General features: G+C 50.0%; 1 protein-coding gene across 3 annotated transcripts in view; it reads left to right on the top strand.

Annotated features, from left to right (window-relative positions):
• The window catches only part of DLEC1 (DLEC1 cilia and flagella associated protein), a 65,223-nt gene that overhangs the window by 29,122 nt on the left and 15,825 nt on the right, over positions 1-20,276 (top strand). For all 3 annotated transcript variants that reach the window (XM_017508402.2, XM_017508401.2, XM_037731326.1), the window contains exons 8-19: positions 531-704; positions 1,465-1,601; positions 2,674-2,766; positions 7,891-7,981; positions 8,863-9,025; positions 10,125-10,317; positions 11,138-11,196; positions 11,800-11,968; positions 12,395-12,488; positions 12,699-12,829; positions 12,935-13,093; positions 15,435-15,574. In XM_017508402.2, the coding sequence (XP_017363891.1) occupies positions 531-704; positions 1,465-1,601; positions 2,674-2,766; positions 7,891-7,981; positions 8,863-9,025; positions 10,125-10,317; positions 11,138-11,196; positions 11,800-11,968; positions 12,395-12,488; positions 12,699-12,829; positions 12,935-13,093; positions 15,435-15,574 (1,603 nt within the window). The remainder of the gene's footprint in view (positions 1-530; positions 705-1,464; positions 1,602-2,673; positions 2,767-7,890; positions 7,982-8,862; positions 9,026-10,124; positions 10,318-11,137; positions 11,197-11,799; positions 11,969-12,394; positions 12,489-12,698; positions 12,830-12,934; positions 13,094-15,434; positions 15,575-20,276) is intronic.

Genomic DNA, 20,276 nt, shown 5'->3' with positions numbered 1-20,276 from the left:
CAGCAGTCCCGGGGCCCCCCGCTCCCCCAGCAGTCCCGGGGCCCCCCGCTCCCCCAGCAGTGCGTACTCAGAGCCCTGACAGCTCTTTTCTCTTGACTGCCTCTGCCCAGGCCCGGGTCCTGCTTTCTCCCTGCTCCTGCTGCCACTGCCCTCAATCAGGCCCTCTCCATTCCTCACTTAAGCCCAGGCAGCAGCCTACAGTCAGCCTTCCTACTTAGTGTCACAGTGTTTGTCTCAAAAACAACTCTGATCATGTCACCCCTATTCAGAAATCTCAAAAGTTTCTCTGCTGCCCACCACAGAAATTCTAAGCCACAGGGCCAGGCAGGCCCCAAGGGTTCTGGGTAGTCACCGCCCTTGCAGCCTGCTCCCCCCACGTGCCCTTCTCCTGCCGTCAGCACAGCCTTGACCCAGAAGACACTTACTCACAGAGCCAGCCCCGGCTGTGGCTGGGGTCCGTACCAGCTGAGCTCACGTCCTGGTGGCTGGCTGCTCCCTGGATCCTCACTTGTCACTTTTGTCATGCACAGGGATGTTCCCAGGAAAAGGTGGAATGGTGGCTCCTGGAATGACCTGCCAGTACATTGTCCAGTTTTTTCCCGACTGCCTTGGGGATTTTGATGATTTTATTTTAGTGGAGACCCAGTCAGCCCACACGCTTCTGATCCCCTTGCAGGCCCGGAGGCCACCCCCCGTGCTGACATGTGAGTGTGCACCGCAGCTTCCCACAGGCTCAGTTAAGGTTGGAGACCCCCATAAGGACCGCCTGGCTCTCGGGTTCCCTTTGTAGCAGGGGCCCTGGGTCCTGCAGAGGATACTGCTAGCAGCTTCTGTAGCCATCCACAGTGTGAAGCCACGAGTGTCCTGCTTGCTTTTGGGTTTTCTCAGTGGAGGTTGACTCACAGTGAGGGAGGAGGCCAGCAGTCCAGCTAACCCCAGCATAGGTTTTGCTGGCTTGTGACCATCCCCAAGGGGACCCGTGCCACAGCGGGCAAGGAAGAAGCGCCTGTGCGCCCTGAGGAGTCCTAACAGGTGTTGTCCTCGTGGCTGTGGGAGTAGGCTTCCTTGGCAAAGCTGGCTTCAGCTGGGCTCCCTTAGTGACAAGTTTCTCCAGCTGAGCATAGGCAGGAAGTTGGGTCTGTGATCCCCCTTACTTCTGCCATAGCCCCCAAGGGCCATGCTGGGTGGCCCTAGCAAAGCATGAATCCACAATGGGCACTGACTTCTGCTGCTCTAGCCAGGAGTGAAGAGAGTCCCATGGCGTTACTGCCCTGTGGCCCACCAACAGCCTGGGCGGAGCCCAAGTGGTGCAGGGGTCAGGACACGTGCACTCATCCTCTCTGCGGAGGGCTGGGCTGGGACCAGCTGTCCTGATGTCTGGCTGGACCTCAGAAGAACCACGACAGTAGGGCCTATTCAGAGTGACCCGTTGTTTCTCTTGCATGTATTCTTCTGTGGCTACAGTGTCACCAGTGTTGGACTGCGGTTACTGCCTCATTGGGGGAGTCAAGATGACCAAATTCATCTGCAAAAATGTGGGATTCAGTGTTGGCAGGTTCTGCATTATGCCCAAAACGAGCTGGCCAACACTAAGTTTCAAGGTGAGTGATCACAGGTTGCTAACTGGAAAAAGTGCAAATCCATCAAAGGAAATAGCCCCCAGAGGAGCTTGCTGGAGCACACCTATGACTGGAAGCACACAGAAGGTGGAGTGCTGTAACCTCTGTGCAACTGGCACAACCCGAATGAGAAGGGGTGTGTACGGGGACCGGTGTTGTAGTTCTGGTTATGCCAGTAAGGCCTGCACCAGCCTGCGTGAGCAATATCACCTCTCTTATCCTTTAAGAGCTGGCTCAAATGTGACTGCATTCACTCATTCGGCCCTTCTTTATTGTAGCAAATGACTGAATATTTCAGAGGTCACAAATTGGCTGCCCTTCAGCCAAATTCTGCTGGTAGTTATTTGGCACAGCACTTAACATTTTTTGAGTCAACATTTAAAAATAGGGAGATTTCACATAAAATTCTACATTTCCAGTTTCTCTGAAAAACTGGAAGATAAGCAGCCTAGGGCTGCGATTCACTGTGAGCCTGTTAGCAAGGGCTGCCCTGTTTCAAGATGTTCCAAGAACGACATTTCGCTCTTTCTGTGACTGACCGGGGTCTTGTAGGCATGGGTTTGTGTCCCTGGCATGCTAAGTGGCTTCTTGTGTAGGCACTGCGGCTACAGCCCTTGTGACTCAGGAGCCTGTAGCCAGGGGTGGGTCAGGGTTGGAGGCAGACCCGTATGCTAGCACCTGTCACACAGGATGTCACAGTAGGGAAAGGACAATATGTTTTGGAGCCCAGGGGAGGGCCCCCGCAGCTCACCTCCTGAGTGAGACCTCACACGCCTGTCATTTGTGTCCTACCCACTTGGTGATGGTGTTCCTTGTACTTCCTGCCTGTAGTCAGCTCCTCACAGATAACCTTCAGAGCCTCACCTAGTACCTGGTGCTGGCTGAGTAAATGCTGCTGAATGAACAAGCCTCCCTTTCTTCATCACCACGTGACTGGATAGTCCTTAAGGTCCTTCACGTTGCAAAATGGATGTTTGAAGGAGAGAAGTTTGCAGTCTGAACACTGGCTTTTACAGTTTCTTCCGCACCATTGTGTAAACTGCTTTTCTTTAAGGCCATTGCAACCGCCGGCTTTGTTGAGCAGCCTCCTTTTGGAATCCGGCCTTCGGTGTTTGAGCTGGCCCCGGGACATGCTGTGTTAGTGGAGGTGGGTGATCAGATTCGGCGTGTATTTCCTCACCTGCTTGCATGCTTGCATTTCTCTCCATTTTCATGACTCAAATGGCCAGTCCCATCCCACCTCCCAGCCTTAGTGATTTCTGGGTAGACGCCTATTCTTGCGTTCTGCAGTGTGACGTCAGGTGTTACTCAGCTGTCTCAGGAGCATTTTCACAAAGCAAATGCAGACAGCCCATGCATCATAGCACAAACCTGAGCCTCGCTTGTCCACACCTTTCGTCCGGGAGCCACCTCCCCCAATGTCCAAGCTACCTCCAAGAGCTTCGCTTGGTTCCTCAGTCTGTCTTGGGCGTTCCCTCCCCCCATCATCTGGTACCTGGGCGATGACTGTGGCTTTGTTCTAGCCTTCCTGCTTCATCCTCAGTTTGTGTAGTCAGCAAGGCCCACCTCCCTTAGGCCTCATCCTGAACCTCTGCGGAAGCTCTCAGAGGCCTGCCCCTGGCTGTGGGCACCTCCTTTCCTAACTGGCCCCTTTGGCTGCCCCCTTTTGCTGTCGCATCTGCCTGCTGGTCCCCAGAGGTGCCCGTGAGAAATAGTGATGCTTCCTGTCCCTGTTGCGGCACACTGCCGCCCTCCCTGACTGCTGGTCTAGGAGTGTGACTCCACTCCATGTGACTGCGTGTGGGGCTGCCACAGACATGCTTGGCCTTTCACGCTAGCCTGCCGAGGGAGGCACCTGACATTCAGGAGCGAAAACTGTCTGGCTTCTGTGGGGTGGATTTGGCCTGCACCACATCACCAGGTCGTGAGATAAAGCATCCCTTATTAGTTCTTAAACCCAGCTGCACATTGCAATCCCCTGAGAGACCTGGAAACAACACCAAGGCCCCACCCCTGAGGTTCTGAGCTCACTGGACTGGGCTGTGGCCTGGGTGTAGGACTTCTAACGTCCCCCAGGGAATGCTGGTGTGTAGCAAGGCGGAGCTCGACTGCCACGGCGACTCTGCCATGCTGTCAGGAAGGGCTTCCTCTTATCAGCTGCTTTCTAGTTTCAAGTGCCCAGTGGGTTCTGCAGCCCTAGGGTGTGGCTCTCCTATTCATGTCCCTGCTGATCTGATCCCTGATGAGAACCTAGTTCTTGAGATTGAGACTCGGTCAGTTGGGGCTTCGTCAGGCCTCATCTGCTGCTGAAGGGCAGGTGGGTCTACAAGGCTCATACATAGGCCAGGCTCCCTGTTCTCTTATATATAGTCCAAGCCGTGTCACAGGCTCATCGAAGCTTCAGAGAATTGGAGCTGGTCTGCCCCGGACATCCCCCTCATCCCGTCCTCCTGGGATCTCCAAGTAAAGAAAGAGGGCAGCAGCAGGACTCTTAGGGGAGCAGCGAGGGAGTCAGGGGAGGCTTTCTTTCCCCTTTGCATTTCTTGCATATTTTGTTTATTGATTGTTTGGGGTTTTGTTTATTTAAAAATGTATTCATAGTTCCAAACAAGAAATACATTTGCATGATTAAAAATTCAAGAGAGAGGCTGGGTGCAGTGGCTCAGGTCTGTACTCCTGGCACTTTGGGAGGCTAAAGCAAGAGAGCTGCTTGAGTCTGGGAGTTAAAGACCAGCCTGGGAAATATAGTGGCATCCTGTCTGTATAAACAATTTTTAAAGTAAAAATAAATTCAAAAGCGCCAGGTGTAGTGGCTCACGCCTATGATCTCAGCACTTTTGGAGGCTAAGATAGGAGGATCACTTGAGGCCAGGAGTTTGAGGTTACAGTGAGCTGTGATTGAGCCACTGTACTCCAGCCTGGGTGACAGAGTGAAACCCTGTATCAAAAAATAGATAACAATAAAACATTCAAAACTGCAAATAGGTAAACAGTGAAATGCTCCCTTTCACCGCAGTTCCTCAGCCATCTGGAGCCACACCTGACCAGTTTTCTGAGTGCCCTTCCAGAGATAGTCTGTGCCCAAATAAGCAGCTGCACTGAGTCTTTTCCCCATGTGCACTTTTTCCTCCACACAGCAAGTTGCCCACTCTATACTCTGTTCTTTGCCATGTTTTCTACTTAACCCTATATCTTAGAGATCATTCTCATATGTTTTAATAACTGCATTGTATCCTATTGTGTGAATGGGCCATAATTTAGCTCGGTAGTCTCCTGCTGATGGACATGAAGATTTTTTTTCTGATCTCTGGCTACCAATTATATATGAATTACACATACATCACTCTATCCAAGGATGTGTGTACCTGTAGGATACAGTCCTAGAAGACTTGCTGTTCCAGGGCCTTGTGCTCTTGTAATTGTAACGCATGTTGCCAAAGTCTTTACCATGTGGGTTGTACCAGTTTAAGCTTTCAACAGCAATATGTACGGGTGCCTGTTTCCTAACACCTTTGCCAGTACAGTATATTATCAAACTTAAAGACTGTTCATGGACATTGTATATAAAAACATGCACAAAAATAGAGAAAACAGTGATCACCCATGTATTCATTACCATCTTCAGCAATTATCAACTCTTGGCCAATCTTATGCCATCTATACCCCTCCATTTCCTGAAGCTAATCCCCACCTTGCTCTTCTAGATTATTTTGAAGAAAAGACAAAATATCATTGCATTTATCAGAATGAAATTAGACCCATATCTCTCACCATATATAAAACTTAACTTATGGATTAAAGATTTAAATGTAAGACTTGAAAATGTAAAACTACCAGAAGAGAGAGATAGCATGGGGAGAAATGCCAGATATAGGTTACAGGGAGGAAGGCAGCAAATCACACTGCTGTGTGTGTACCTATGCAACAATCTTGCATGTTCTTCACATGTACCCCAAAACCTAAAATGCAATTAAAAAAAAAACTACTAGAAGAAAACTCAGGGGAAATCTCTGTGACATCGGTCTAGGCTATGATTTTTTTGGATATGATCTCAAAAGCACTGGCAACAAAAGTGAAAATGGGGCCAGGTACGGTGGCTCAGGATTTTATGGCGGGAGGACCGCTTGAGCCCAGGAGTTTGAGACCAGCCTGGGCAACACAAGGAGAGCCCATCTCTATAAAAAATGTAAAAAACGGCCTGGCCTGGTGGCTCATGTGTGTAATCCTAGCACTTTGGGAGGCTGAGGCCGGCAGATCACGAGGTCAGGAGATTAAGACCATCCTGGCTAACATGGTAAAACATGTATGTCTCTACTAAACATACAAAAAATTAGCTGGGCATGGTGGCACATGCCTGTAATCCCAGCTACTCAGGAGGGTGAGGCAGAAGGATCACTTGAACCCAGGAGGCAGAGGTTGCAGTGAGCTGAGATCGCGCCACTGCACTCCAGCCTGGGTGACAAAGCAAGACTCTATCTCAAAAAATAAAAAAATAAAAATAAAAATAGCTAGCTAGGTGTGGTGGCATGTGCCTGTGGTCCCAGCTACTTGGGAAGCTGAAGTGGGAGGATGCTTGAACCCAGGTGTTAGAGGCTGCAGTGAGCAGCGATCACACCACTGCACTGTGGCCTGGGTGCAGGACAAGACCCTGTCTCAAAAAACGAAACAGACAAAGAAACAAACATGGGTAGACAAATGGGATTACCTCAGACTAAAAAGCTTCTACACAGCAAAGGAAACCAGCAACAGAGTGAAGACAGAGTCTGTGAAGTGGGAGAAAACCCTGTCATACATCTGATAAGGGGTTAATTCCCAAAATATGTAAGGAACTTAATGGCAGGAGAACAAATAGCCTGGGCTGGGCATGGTGGCTCACACCCGTAACCCCAGCACTTTGGGAGGCTGAGGCAGGTGGATCACCTGAGGTCAGGAATTCAAGACCAGCCTGGCCAATATGGTGAAACCCTGTCTCTACTAAAAATACAAAAAATTAGCTGGGTGTGGTGGTGCATGCCTGTAGTCCCAGCTGCTTGGGAGCCTGAGGCAGGAGAATTGCTTGAACCCAGGAAGCGGAGGTTGCAGTGAGCTGAGATCATGCCACTGCACTCTGGCCTGGTGACAGAGCAAGACTCCATCTAAAAAAAAAGAAAAAAAGAAAATAATCTGATTTTTTTTTAATAGGCAAAAGACCAAATAGAAATTCCTCAAAGGAAGACATATAAATGGCCAATGAGTGTATAAAAACATTATCAACATTATTAATCATCAGGGAAATGCAAAGTAAAACCACAGTGAGGTCTCACCTGATACCCAATAGAATGGCTATTATCAGAAAGATGAAAGGCACGTGTTGGCGAGGATGTAGAGAAAAGGGCACCCTTGCCCACTGTTGATGGGAATGTAAACTGGTACAGCGTGATGGAAAATAATATGGAGTTCCCTCAAAAAATTAAAACTAGAGCGACTATATGATTCAGCAGTCCCACTACTGGGTATGTCCACAAATGAAACCTGGCTGGAGTGCAGTGCTATCACTGCTCACTGCAGCCTCTAAGTCCTGGGCTCAAAAGATACCATTTAAAAGACACCCGAACTCCCCTGTTCACCGCACCATCATTCACAATAGGCAAGCTTCTGATCACCCTAAGTGTCTATCGATAGATGGATGAAGAAAATGAGGTGTGTGTACACAGTGGAATAATAGCCTTTCAAAAGCAGGAAACCCTGCCGTCTACAACAACGTGGAGAAGTCAGGAGGTCATTATGTGAAGCCAAGCACAACAGATGAATACTGCACAGCTTCACCCATAGGCTGGACCTTCAAATACTGAACTCATAAAAGCAGAGAGTGGAATGGCGGTTACTGGGGCTGGGGGCTGAGGGAATTGGAGAAAACATTAGAAAGCAAATCACTGCACTTACGACAGCTCACTCTGCTCTTTGCCGGTATGAGGTTTCGCCTCTTCTGGATGGTTTTCATTGACGTTTCTCTTATTGTGAATGAGGATATGTGTTGTCATTCCTTTAAGGGCCATTTGTATCTTGGTTCTGTGAACTTTCTCTTCATATCCTTTCAGCTTGCTCCCTGCTTTAGTCCGGGGTGGAGCGAGGCTGAAACACGGCCTCAGGAGTAAGGTGGGAGGTGGCAGGGAGGGGAGCAGAGAGTCAAGAGCAAAGGGAGGGGTGTCTGTGTGAGAGGAGGAGGGTGGGAGGTGGGGAGGGTGGGAGCCCTCTAATGGGATGTGTTACAGAACAACCCTTCTCTCCCCAGGTTTTGTTTTTCCCAAAGAGCCTAGGAAAGGCGGAGCAGACCTTCATCATTGTGTGTGACAACTGCCAGATAAGGGAGCTGGTGGCTGTAGGTGGGCCTAAGTGCACCCCCGGGCAGGGCTGGGGGGCTGCCCCGCTCCAGGGGCCACCGACCACGCTAGCACTGGCAGCAGCCCAGCTGTGCCCTCTCCGCGTCAGGAGCACACTGAGAATGCTGCAGCCTCCAGGTGCCAGAGTCTAGTTTTGGGCCCCTCGCTCTGGTCTGACCTTGGAGACCCAAGCCAGTGTGGTCTCCAAGACAGTCCAAGGAGCCTTCTAGCAAGAGACAGATGGAAACCTGGGGTGAAATCTTTCATTGTTTCATTTTGAAACTCACTTCGATCCCCTTTGGGGGATTGCCAGTGACTCACACATAAACAGCCAGAGGCACCTCTAGGTTTCTGTAGGGTTAGAAGAGGCATCCTGGGAATCACCATAAAATGCCCCTCCCTCCCTTCTTCCATTCCTCCTCCCTCCCTCCCTCCCTTCCTCCTTCTCTTCCCCCCCTCTCCCTTCCTCCTTCCCTCCCTTCCTCCCTCCCTCCCTCCCTCCCTTCCTCCCTCCCTCCCTTCCTCCCTCCCTCCCTCTCTTCCTCCCTCCCTTCCTTCCTCCCTCCCTTCCTTCTTCCATCCCTCCTTCCTTCCCTCTTTCCTCCTTCCCTCCCTCTTTTCCTCCCTCTTCTCTCCCTTCCTCATTAACTGAGTCCCTGTTCTGTGTGGGGTTCTCAAAATCACCTCCTTTTGGTCTTCACAGATGTGAGGATGTTAGCCTGTATACGGACATCCCCCTTTTCCCTCACAGACATCCCCGTGAGCTGGCAGGGATCATGGTCAAGGCCAGCTGCATGCAGATGGTGGCAAGGGTCCTACGGCAGCCTTGGCCTGGTTCCAGCCGTACTGAGCCTTCACTGACTTCACTTACCCCACTTTGGCAGGAATTGGGCAGCTGATTGCTTTGGATCTGATCTATATTTCTGGCGAAAAAAGTCAGCCGGACCCTGGAGAGCTCACAGACTTAACAGCCCAGCACTTCATACGATTCGAGCCTGAAAACCTTCTGTCCACAGCTAGGAAGCAGCTGGTTATTAGAAACGCTACGTGGGTAGCCCCTGTGTGTGCCCCAGCACCCAGCCTTCCTCCTTGCTTACCTGGCCCTGAGTCCCAGTGAGGCAGGAGGTCCTTCCAAGGGCCTGGGGAAGTCTGGGCACAGGATGGATATCCAGATTTGATTGAAGGATCCAGATTTACGCAGTCCATCATGGAAACCAGTAGCTACTCTTGGCTATTTAAATTTAAATCAATTAAAATTAAATTAAGAGCTTACTTCCTCAGTGGCACCAGCCGCATTTTAAGTCCTCAACAGCCACATGCAGCTAGTGGCAGTGATACTGGACAGCATAGAAGTACAAGACCTCCATCCCTGCAGGAAGCTCTGTTAGACAGTGCTGCTCCAAAGCATCCTGGACCATCCCTAGCCAGCCTCAGCTTCCCAGAGAGGGCATACCCTGCCTGTGCAGGGGAAGCCATTGACACCCCAGGGGCAGGCAGGCTCCTGACCCGCCTCTGAGCACCTCCATGACACCAGGACAGGTCTCAGAGAGCCTCTCAACCAGGGCTTCCCCCAGGACTCCAGGCATTACACAGGACTCTGTCACCCCACCCCCAGGTAGCTGCAAGTCCTGCCCCTCCTATGCTGTGGAGTTGCCACCGTTCCTGTTGGCAGCCAGTGGGCACATATCTTTCCGGACACAGCTTTGCTGGGAGCCCATAGCAGGAAAGGCACAGGGCAGGGGTGGGGTTGACACAGCAAACCCTGGAAACTCATGTTGGGGAGACACTGCAGAAGAGCTTCCCGATACCCGGGGTGATGCCTGGACTCCTCCACTTTGATGCTTGGAGCATGATTTCCTGACTTACCATGTCCCCCGAGTCATGGTAGGTCCACCCTCCAGCTGCCATGGGTGGGAAGCGAGGGGCTTTCTGACATTGTCTCTCTCTCAGACTCCCTCACCCTCCTGCTGCCCTCACCCAGCTCCCCCGCCCCAGGCTTCTCCATTGGAAGGGCATGAAGGCTGACCTGGTCTCTTCCTCTTCCTAGTCCTTTCTGGCTCCCTCCTGGTGCAGGGCAGGCAGGCCTGTGGTGGGGGACTGGTCCCAGCAGAACTGGGCCATGGTCTTGGATGTGTTGTCCCCACAGGCATGTGGAGCTGGCCTTCCACTGGCAGATCATGAAGCCCAACCTGCAGCCCCTCATGCCCGGAGAAACCTACAGCATGGACAGCATCAAGTGCCACCCTGACAGGGAGACCGCCTTCTCCATCATGCCCAGAAAGGGGGTTCTCTGCCCCCACACAGACCACGAGTTCATCCTGAGCTTTTCTCCGCATGAGGTACAGATGGTGTCATCTCCGTAGCCACACATGGTTGGATCATGTCCTTAGACGCCCCCCCCCACCCCGTGTTCTTCAATCGCACTGAAGCCACAGCTGGGCCCGCCGAGGTGCCATCCTGCCCAGGTCGGCACTTGGCTGAGTGGGGCTGGCGTGCACCGCTGGTGTGCAGGACGAAGCAGCTCATCGTGCCTGGTCCTGATCCCAGAGTCACCTGATGTGCAGCCAGACCCTGGGCTGGTGTCCTCAGCTCTGGGTGTCTCCCATATGTCTACTATGGCAAAAAACATTACCATCCCCACCCATACCACAGCAGCCCCTCGAGAGCATGAGGCGGGGGACCCTGAGGGCCAGGTTAGCACAGCGCCAGCCCAGCGTGGAGGGAAGCCCCATGAGCCATGGCCGGCTAGAGGGGAATTCGAGCTGGGCATGAAAAGGATGCTCCGGGGCCGTTGTTAGTGGGTTTGGGGCTAAGGTGAGTGGGTCTGCGTCTGAACCCAGCATGCAGCCACCTGTGTCTGTCCTGGGAGGGTGTGGTGGCTTCAGACACTTGAGGGGCAGTGTCAGCATCAGGAAGGCCTTTCCTTTCCTTCTTGCCCCAGGCCCAGCTGAGACAAGCCCCTGAGTCCTGGCTCATGTTCTGGGAGCAACTTCACTTTTCCTAGGGAGGGAAAGAGGCAGCAGGGAAGCATCCCAGGTTTTCAGAAGGTCCTTGTGGTGGCCAGGCCCAGGGAGGGAGAATTGCTGCCGTGCCCAGCCTCCTCCAGGACAACTTGCTAGAGCTCAGCTGCGTTTTCAGGTCACTGTGTTTGCCTTGCAGCTGAGGGACTTTCACAGCGTGCTCCAGATGGTGCTAGAGGAAGTCCCAGAGCCCGTGAGGTGAGAGGAACTGGGCCCCAGGTGAGACGGGGGCAGCTGGGCTTTCCCCCACCTTGGGGATTCCCCTGGGGAAGGTATCAGGCAAGGGGGGTGGGCAGCTGGCAGGCTTTGGGGAGTGGGGGCATTGTTTTGCCTCACCCTGGCAACCCAGCCCTGCAGTGGCTCAGCACACTAAACTCACTGCGAGGCCACCCCGGGAATTTCAGAGCTGCAACTCGGGCCCATTGCTGCTCTTGGGCAGCCAAACTCGGGGGGCCCAGTGGTGGTGAGTGTGGAAGGAAGGGTTTGGCCCACGGTGTAAAACTTCAGGCTGGCACCCCAGTCCGCTTGGTGCAGAGATCCTAGGCTGGAGGGCTGCAGGGTGGTCCCTGGAGGCAGTAGGGCAGTGGCCCTGTCCCAGGCCTTAGGCTAAACCGCTGTCACAGCCATAGGTATTCGTCACCTTTTGGGCACTGGCTAATGCCTCTGATTTAGGGGGGCTCGGGAGCTGTGAGCTAGGCAGTGTTTTCTTTTTACAAGGCCAAACGTGGGACAGGGGCAGGGACACGCTAGGATGTGCTCGCAGGTGTGCCGGCTCCTGGCTTACCATGGGTTTGCATTTAGTTCAGAAGCGGAGAACCTGGGACACGCCTCCTACCCTGTGGATGATGTGATTGTCCTGGAAATCGAGGTGAAAGCCTCAGTAGAACCTTTCCAGGTCGTCCTAGAGCCATATGCCCTCATGATTCCGGGGGAGAACTACATTGGCATGAATGTGAAGAAGGCATTTAAGGTGGGCCGTTGTCCCTCCCCTGCCTGGGCTGGCCGAGGTGGTGCTGACGTGGGTGTGAGCAGGAGGGTCGGATGGCAGCAGCCACTGTGTGGAGGCTGAGGCGGTTCCCGGGGCCTTGAACCCACCTTGACGTGCACAGATGCATAGGCCAGGCATGGCTGTCATTTTATCAGCCTCCCAGAATCCTCTGAAAGTTAGGGCTGTGGAACCCATTCCCCTCCTTGGCAGAATATGACAGCCACATGCACTGCAGGGTGGAGGGAGGGTGCTTTCCAGTTGGGAAGCCCATGGCTTTAGGTGGCGGGGAGCTAACCGGGAGGTTTCATGGGGACCTTCACGAGCCCACGATCCTACAGTCCTTCAGCAAGTACAGAGTGAACATGAAGGGGCAGTAAACAGGCAGCCTGGTGTCGGTGTGTCTTTCAGATGTGGAACAACAGCAAGTCACCCATCAGATACCTGTGGGGGAAGATCAGCGACTGCCACGTCATCGAAGTGGAGCCCTGCACGGGGGTCATAGGTGCCCTGGGGGCGGCAGGAGGGTGGTGGCCTGCCTCGGGCTGGCTCGGGAGGAAATCTTCAGAGTGAAAGGAGGCCTGAGACTGCTCCAGCCGATGCCTGGGATGTGAGGCAGATGAGAAGTCCATGCAAGCCAGGTGTCTGCGCCCACCCATAGGAGGAAATGCCTCTGCTTCTCTTCTCCACCTCTCCCTCTCCCTCTCTCTCTCAGAGCCCAGTGAGGTCGAGGATTTTGAGTTGAACTTTACTGGGGGTGTCCCTGGCCCCACAAGCCAGGACCTGCTGTGTGAAATCCAAGGCTCGCCCTCACCAGTGGTGTTACACATTGAGGCAGCTTTTAAGGTGCTATAGGTGGAGCTGGGAGCAGGGTGGGCCCAGGGAGGTGGCAGGGCTGGGACACAGAGCCATCCCCTGGTGGCCCAGTGACAGGCCCTCTGGGTGTCTCAGGGGCCTGCCCTCATCATCAGCGTCTCAGCCCTTCAGTTTGGTCTGCTCCGCCTGGGGCAGAAGGCCACAAACTCCATCCAGATCCAGAACATCAGCCCACTCCCAGCCATGTGGTGCATGAAGGAGAGCCCAGTCTGCCTCCAAGAAAGGCCTGAGGATGTAAGTTGGGCGCTGCTGGGTCCTCTGATGCCCCCATAATGAGCCCGTTTAACTTGATGTGCTGTAATTTGCCCTGGTGCGTTTAGATCAGAGCTTTGAGGCTGGGGAGGAACAGCCTGCCCAGTGACTTCGGCCTGGTGGTGCCTCTGGTTCTCACCATGGCTGAGGAGATGCAGCCAGATGTACCCCCACAGCCGCGTCTCCTGCGCCCTTCTCCACCATCTGATTCAGAAATAGGGCATGGCTTCTCCCTCATCAGAGCCGGCTGAGGCAGGAAGCAATGGGCAGCTAAGTTGGGTAGAAAGCCTCCAAGGCAGCTGCTGCTCCGGCCACATTCCCACCTCTGTCCCACTCTCTGGAAGGTTCAGATCCTCCCAGGGATCTGCTACCAGATGGCATCTGGTCAAAGGCTGGTGGCCCAAACCCAAGGCTCCAAAAAGAAAATTCAAGATTCATTTCCGCTCAAATAGCACTTTTCTTTTTACTGTAAAAGTAGAAAAAAAGCAGCTAAGTATTATCATAATCATATTTAAATGCAATGGGCGATCTGGAGCAAAACAAAGTCACACAAAGCAACAGCTACTTGCAAAGCGGCCGCAGTGAGTTGTACGCCGCGCCTTCACCATGGCATGGCTGTGGCTCCCTGGTGCTCCACACCTGTGAGACCCTGGCCCTGTTTGTTTGGTGACCGCACCCTCCCTCTGGCTGCTTCCCAGCAGCATCCCCATCCTGCTTGCCCACTGGCTCTCTGAGTCAGAACACCGCACACTTTTCCTCTTGTATTCAGGAGCCCAGGGAAGACAGTCCAAGCCACATGTACACCTTGTTTGTTAGCGCGCATCCCCTTTCTCCAGGAAAGTGGACTTGACTTTCCACTCTGGGGAGACCCCGCTCCTTTACCGACGGCCTGTAGCTGGGCACCGTGAAACCTAGAAGTTATGACAGTATGCATCCAATTGACAATGCCACTGCCAAGTACCCGTTACACGGGCTTGGAGTTCAATGCTTTCCCTCCCAGGACTCACTGGTCTCCCACCGTGGATCTTGAAACCACAGAAGACTAAGGCTGGGGCTTGGGCTGGGATGGGGCTGGGGGCAGGGTGGCATCAATATCTTTAGCGTCCATGTTATGTTTAGCCAAGAACTCTTTTTTCAAATGAAACCTTATGCAAACACCCAGTACACAGAATAAAGTGTGACTGCTCCAGCCACCCAGAGACCCCTTGTTAGGCACCTCTGCCGCATCCGCTTCTCCCAACATTCCAGTCCCCTTCACTGCCAAGGATCTCCAGGGATTTTCCAGAGCGCAGCTAGAAGCATACAGACCTCAGTGAGCCTCCTCAGTTGCTAGAGGAGAGGCTGGAAGGGACCGGGCTTTCCTAGGGTTGCACGGCTGATAGGTGATGGCATCCCTCTCCTCTCGTTTCCAGTCTGTGGTGTTCTCCCACTGTGAAGAATAACGTGTTTTATCATGGAAATAACTGTCAGTGTTATAGTATTGTAATATGTATGTCATAAGCAAGCCGGTGGGAATCCCGCCTCTACAGCTCTCTGTACTCTATTCTTTTGAGCTCTCAAAAACAATGTTGGGATTTGGGGTTTGTTAGGTGCTCTCAGATTAGGGGACATAGAAACCCCAGACTACAGCCACCATCAGAGTTTCAGGGCTCCAAGAGAGGTGCACATGAGCAACAAAGACAAAATAAAGCAAAGTGTTCCTTCCTTACAGGGGCAAGTGTCCTCTCTGTCAGGGCAGGAAGAATGGACTATAAAGAGCCCTCCCCAGAGGTGGACACTTTTCCTCCTGTTCTTTCCCTTCCCCTCTCCCTTTGTGTGTGTGCCTGGCATGGAAGGAGGGGCAGACCTGCAGTGGGGGACAGGAGGAGGGGGTGGGGGAAAGACCACGTGGGTGCAAAAGATCATTCTGTGGCCACAGCAGACTCTCCGCTCCCCCAATCTAGTGACCTGGTGGCTTTCCTCGGTGGAAGCTGCTCAGAGGGCCACCCCCCTAGTTTGGTTCACCAGCTCACCTCTGACTCTCCAGCTCTCCCCGTTTTTCCTGGAGCACCTCCCTCTGCCTTCTATCTCTCAGATCTGGGCCAGGGCATGGGGACCTCTGACTTGTGCATTCCTTTACTTAGAGACTCGGTTTCTATGCTTTTAATCCCGAGACTCTTGTGACTGTGGTCCCGCACCTGCTTGCCTCTTTCTGGATCCCAGATGGCTCTTGGAAGAGCTAGGGTGGCTTAGGGACAACCTTGGTTGGGTGCGGCCAGCCCCCAGTTCCTCTGCAATTCCAAGTGTCCTCAGTGCTCATCCTCCCGAGTGTTCTCCGGAGCAGGTTTCTCCCTTCGACATTGAGCCTTCGAGTGGCCAGCTTCACCCTCTAGGGGAGTGCAGGGTGGACATCACCTTGGAGGCCCTGCATTGCCAGCGTCTGCAGACCGTCCTGGAGCTGGAGGTGGAAAATGGAGCCTGGAGGTAAGGGGACAGTGGGAAGAGCCACAACAACAAACTCTGTGCATCTTTGCGGTGTATTTATCTATATTATATATTTATCTAGAGGTGTTCTGGATTTAAAACTATTGACTCCAGAAAATTTGCATTCTATAAAATGTGTACATTACAGAAAAGAAACTTAAGATGACCCATAATCCATTACCTAGAGGTGATCCCCTGATAATGCTATGCATATATCCTTCTAGGGTGTGTGTGCTAAAGGGGTGTAAAGTGGAAACTCCGTTAGCATTCGCTAGTGTTTGCCTTTCGGGTTATACTCCTAGGGAAACCCTTTTCCATGCACAGTGGGTGATGTGCGCTCATGTAGGAATGCTCAGCCTGGACTCTCCCTACAGGAAAAGCTAGAAACAACCATTGTCCATAGGAGAATGGACACAAAAAAGGCGTGACATATTTAAATAAGCACATACCATTGTTCTCTGGAAGGAACATGCTAGAGGTTTCAAAGGTATTAGAAGAATTCCTTTTTTTTTCCTTTTTCATTCTCCCTCCCCTCCCCCATTTCCTTCCTCCTCTCTTTCTTTCTAGTGGAAAACTTCTCACATGTATAAAAACAGAGAGAATAGTATAATAAGCCCCCATGTACTCATTCCTCCCTTCAATAATTGTCAGCTCACTACAAGTACTCTTTCATCCATATCCCCTGTCTGCTTCTCCCCAGTCCTTCCCAAATTATTTTCAAATAAAGTATTTATTTTCTTAAGCTGGCTGGTGATAATATTTTGTTTCTAAAGTTGTGCAGAGGCAGTACATAGATGGTGTTTTACTATTTGTTAAACTGCATGTATGTTTTATACTCATTTTTGCATCTATTTGGTGTTTCATTGTAAAAACATTTAGATCTTTATGGATGCTCTTGAATTATCCTCCAAAAAGACTGTGTCATTTTATACTTCTACCTACAGTGTGTGAGACTAGCCACTGCCCCACACTCTCACCATGACAGATGCTATGGGACTTTGTATACTTGGCCATCTGACAGTTCAATTGTCCTCTCCAGTGATAACAAATACAGGTCTAGGTATGAGTCTTTGCATGGGTGCAAGGTGCTTTCTGGGTGTCAGAGGTGAAGGCTAAGTCTGCCTGCAGCTCAGGGGAAGGGCTTTCTATTAAGTCTTTGCATATTTCCTTTCCTTTTCTGTCTCTGTTCTTCTGAAAGGACCTTGTAGTATTCAGAATGTTTATAGTAGCAAGTGATGGAAACACAGGCATTACCAACTTAGGCAAAAAAGGAGCGGCATTGGCTCATGTAACGGGGCATTCTTGCCTTGCTGAATCCAAGGGCCCAACCTCTTCCCTTTGCCTGGTCTTCTGCTTTCTCTCTTTCTCTACCCTCCCCTCCTCCCTCCCTCCCTCCCTCCATCCACCCCAGCCCCACCCCTCACCTCTGCTGCTTTCTTTGTGAGCCTTTCTCTCCTCTGGTGACAAGGGCCCTCTTAGCCCTCTGCCCTGGGGAGAGGTCACTTAATGCTCCAGGCTCACACACTCACAGCTTAACAACCTCTGAAAGTGAATCTGGCTCTTTCCAGAGAGGGGCCCTGATTGCTCTTGTGTGGGCTGTGTACTGCCCCTTCCCCTGCTGGGCGGAGGGGAGCCTCTGTCTCCAGAAGAGACAATCACGTTTTTTAAATTTCAAGCTTTGTTGTTTTTGGGTCTTTCCTTTTCTGTAGTAATCTCTTATTGTCTTATCAGTGCAAAAGTCTCTCAGATTCCCCTGAGAAAACTAATTTCTGTTTTCTCAGATGTTGGAGTTCTCCTTTACTTTTTTTTTTTGAGACGGAGTTTCCCTCTTGTTGCCCAGGCTGGAGTGCGATGGTGCGATCTCGGCTCACCACAACCTCCGCTTCCCAGGTTCAAGTGAGTCTCCTGCCTCAGCTTCCCAAGTAGCTGGGACTACAGGTGTGTGCCACCATGCCCAGCTAATTTTTGTATTTTTAGTAGAGACAGGGTTTCACCGTGTTGACCAGGATGGTCTCGATTTCTTGACCTCATGATCCGCCCTCCTCAGCCTGGCAAAGTGCTAGGATTATAGGCCTGAGCCACTGCGCCCGACCCTCTCCTTTACTTTTGGAGCTTTCTTCTGTTTCTAGTAATCCTCGCCTGTCCGGTCCTGTTTTTGAGTGGAGCAGGAAGTTGATTTGCATAAGGAGCTCGTGGTGTAAGTTTCTTCTGAGTAAAAGGGGGTAGATACGGAGAGCGCCCCTCTTCTGAGGGGTGAACTACATGTGAGTCACCACCCTCAGAGAACACAGCTAGCCTGGATCCATCAAACAAAGGGACCTTTGGGGAAAACAGCCCTAGACAGACAGTGGAGGAGACCCACACCTGCCAGCTACACAAACCGTTCTGTATTTCATTCATAAGTAAGAGTGAGGGACTGGGGTATTTTTGGTTGTCTCTTCTTTGTGACAGTTGAGACGTCCAGTGTTACTGCAGGCTCTGCCCTGGCCTCTCTCCAGCGTGACACCCGCAGTCTTCAGTGGGGGCAAATACTGTGGCAGCCCAATCTTTTTCTTAATTTTCAGTTGTACAAATGTATGTGGTACATGTGCAATTTTGTTATGTGCATAGATTGCATAGTGGCCAATGTAGTTTGTTGGGACACAGTTATCAGTGGTGTTCTTTGTTTTATTTTTATGTTTTAGTGGTGTTCTCTTATAATTATTTTTATTTCTGCATGATCAGTAGTGATGTCCCCACTTTCATTCCTGATTTCTCTCATTTGAGTCTTGATCAAATTTTTCTTGGTCAGTCTAGCTAAAGGTTTATCAATGTTGATAGTTTCCAAGAACCAGATTTTGCTTTTGTTGATTTTCTGTAACGTTTTTCTGTTTTTTATTTCATTTCTCTCTGCTTCCTAGTGTTTGTTATTTCTGCCCTTTTGCTTGCTTTGGGTTTAGTTTGCTCTTCTTTTTCTAGTTTCTTAAGGTGAAAGTTTAGGTTTTTGATTTATAATCTTTTCTTTCTTTCTTTCTTTTAAAGAAAATGGTATTTACAGATATAAATTTTCCTAAGCACTGCTGCATCCTGTAACTTTTCATATATCATATTTTCATTTTCATTGGTATAAAAGTATTTTCTGATTTTTCTTGTGGTTTCTTATTTGGCTTGTTTATGAGTGTGTTATTTAATTTACACATACTTTTGTTTCACAAATTTCGTTCTGTTGTTGATTTCTAAGCTGATTCTATTGTTGTTGGAGAACCCAATCTATATAATTATAGTCCTTTAAAACTTATTGAGGCTTGTTTTATGGTCCATTCTGGAGAATATTTCTTGTGTACTTGAGAAAAATATGTATTCTGCTGCTATTGTGTAGAGTGTTGTCTGTTCTGTTTGGTTTTTAGTGTTGTTTAAATCTTCTATTTCAATGTTTATCTTCTGGTTAGTTGTTTTTACATCATTAAAAGTGAGCTGTTGAAGTCTCCAACCATTACTGTTAAATTGTTGATTTCTCCTTTAATTTTCTGTTTTTACTTCGTGGATTTTGGGGTGCTTTTGTTAGATACATACACGTTTATAATTGTTATATCTTTCTAACTGACCTTTTTATAATTATAAAATATCCTTCCTTGTCTCTAATAACAATGTTTGTCTTAATGCCTATTTTATCTAACATTCAGGTATCCCCTAGAGCTCTCTTTGGGGTACTGTTTGCATGGTATATATTTTTCCATCCCTTTCCTTTTAAACTGCTTGTGTCTTTGAATCTAAAGTATCTCTTGGAGACAGCATATACTTGGATCGTTTTTTAAAAATCCATTTTGCTAATCCCCGCCGTTTGATTGGATTATTGATTCCATTTATATTTAATGTAAATACTAATAAAACAGTACTTACATCTCCCATTCTGCTACTTGTTTTCTGTATGAATTTTGTCTTTTTGTTCCTGCTTTCCTCCATTATTGCCTTATTCTGTGTTAGATAGGTATTTTCTAGTATGCCATTTTAATTTCCATGTTTCTTTTACTTCTTAAAAAGTTATTTTCTTACTGGTTGTCCAAGGCTTTATAGTTAATATCTTAATTTTAAAAGTCTTGTTTAGACTAACACCAACTTAATTTCAGTAGTCTGAAATGTTGCCGTAACATAGCTCAGCTCTATTCTTTCCCCTTCCTTTGAACTATTACTGTCATACAGATTACATATTTATACATTATAGGCTCATCAAAACAGTTTTGCAGTTATTGGTTTATATAGTTGCCCTTTAAATCAGAAAAGTAAGCAAAAATACATTTATTCTGTCTTTTGCATTTACATATGAATTTACCTTGATGTGTTTGTATCAGTCAAGGCTTAAGATTTGTTTCTTAATAATGTATTAAGGGGCCGGGCGCAGTGGCTCACACCTATAATCCCAGCACTTTGGGAGGCCGATGTGGGTGGATCATGAGGTCAAGAGATCGAGACCATCCTGGTCAAGAAGGTGAAACCCTGTCTCTACTAAAAATACAAAAATTAGCTGGGCATGGTGGCGCGTGCCTGTAATCCCAGCTACTCGGGAGACTGAGGCAGGAGAATTGCTTGAACCCGGGAGGTGGAGGTTGCGGTGAGCCGAGATCACACCGTTGCACTCCAGCCTGGGTAACAAGAGTGAAACTCCATCTCAAAAAATAATAATAATAATAATGTATTAAGAAATTTATTACAAAGAATCAGCTTA

The sequence above is a fragment of the Cebus imitator genome, unplaced genomic scaffold (genome assembly GCF_001604975.1).
Source record: "Cebus imitator isolate Cc_AM_T3 unplaced genomic scaffold, Cebus_imitator-1.0 Scaffold391, whole genome shotgun sequence".
NCBI lineage: Eukaryota > Metazoa > Chordata > Mammalia > Primates > Cebidae > Cebus > Cebus imitator.
Note: the sequence above shows the minus strand (reverse complement) of the source record. Positions and strands in the feature narration are given on the sequence as shown.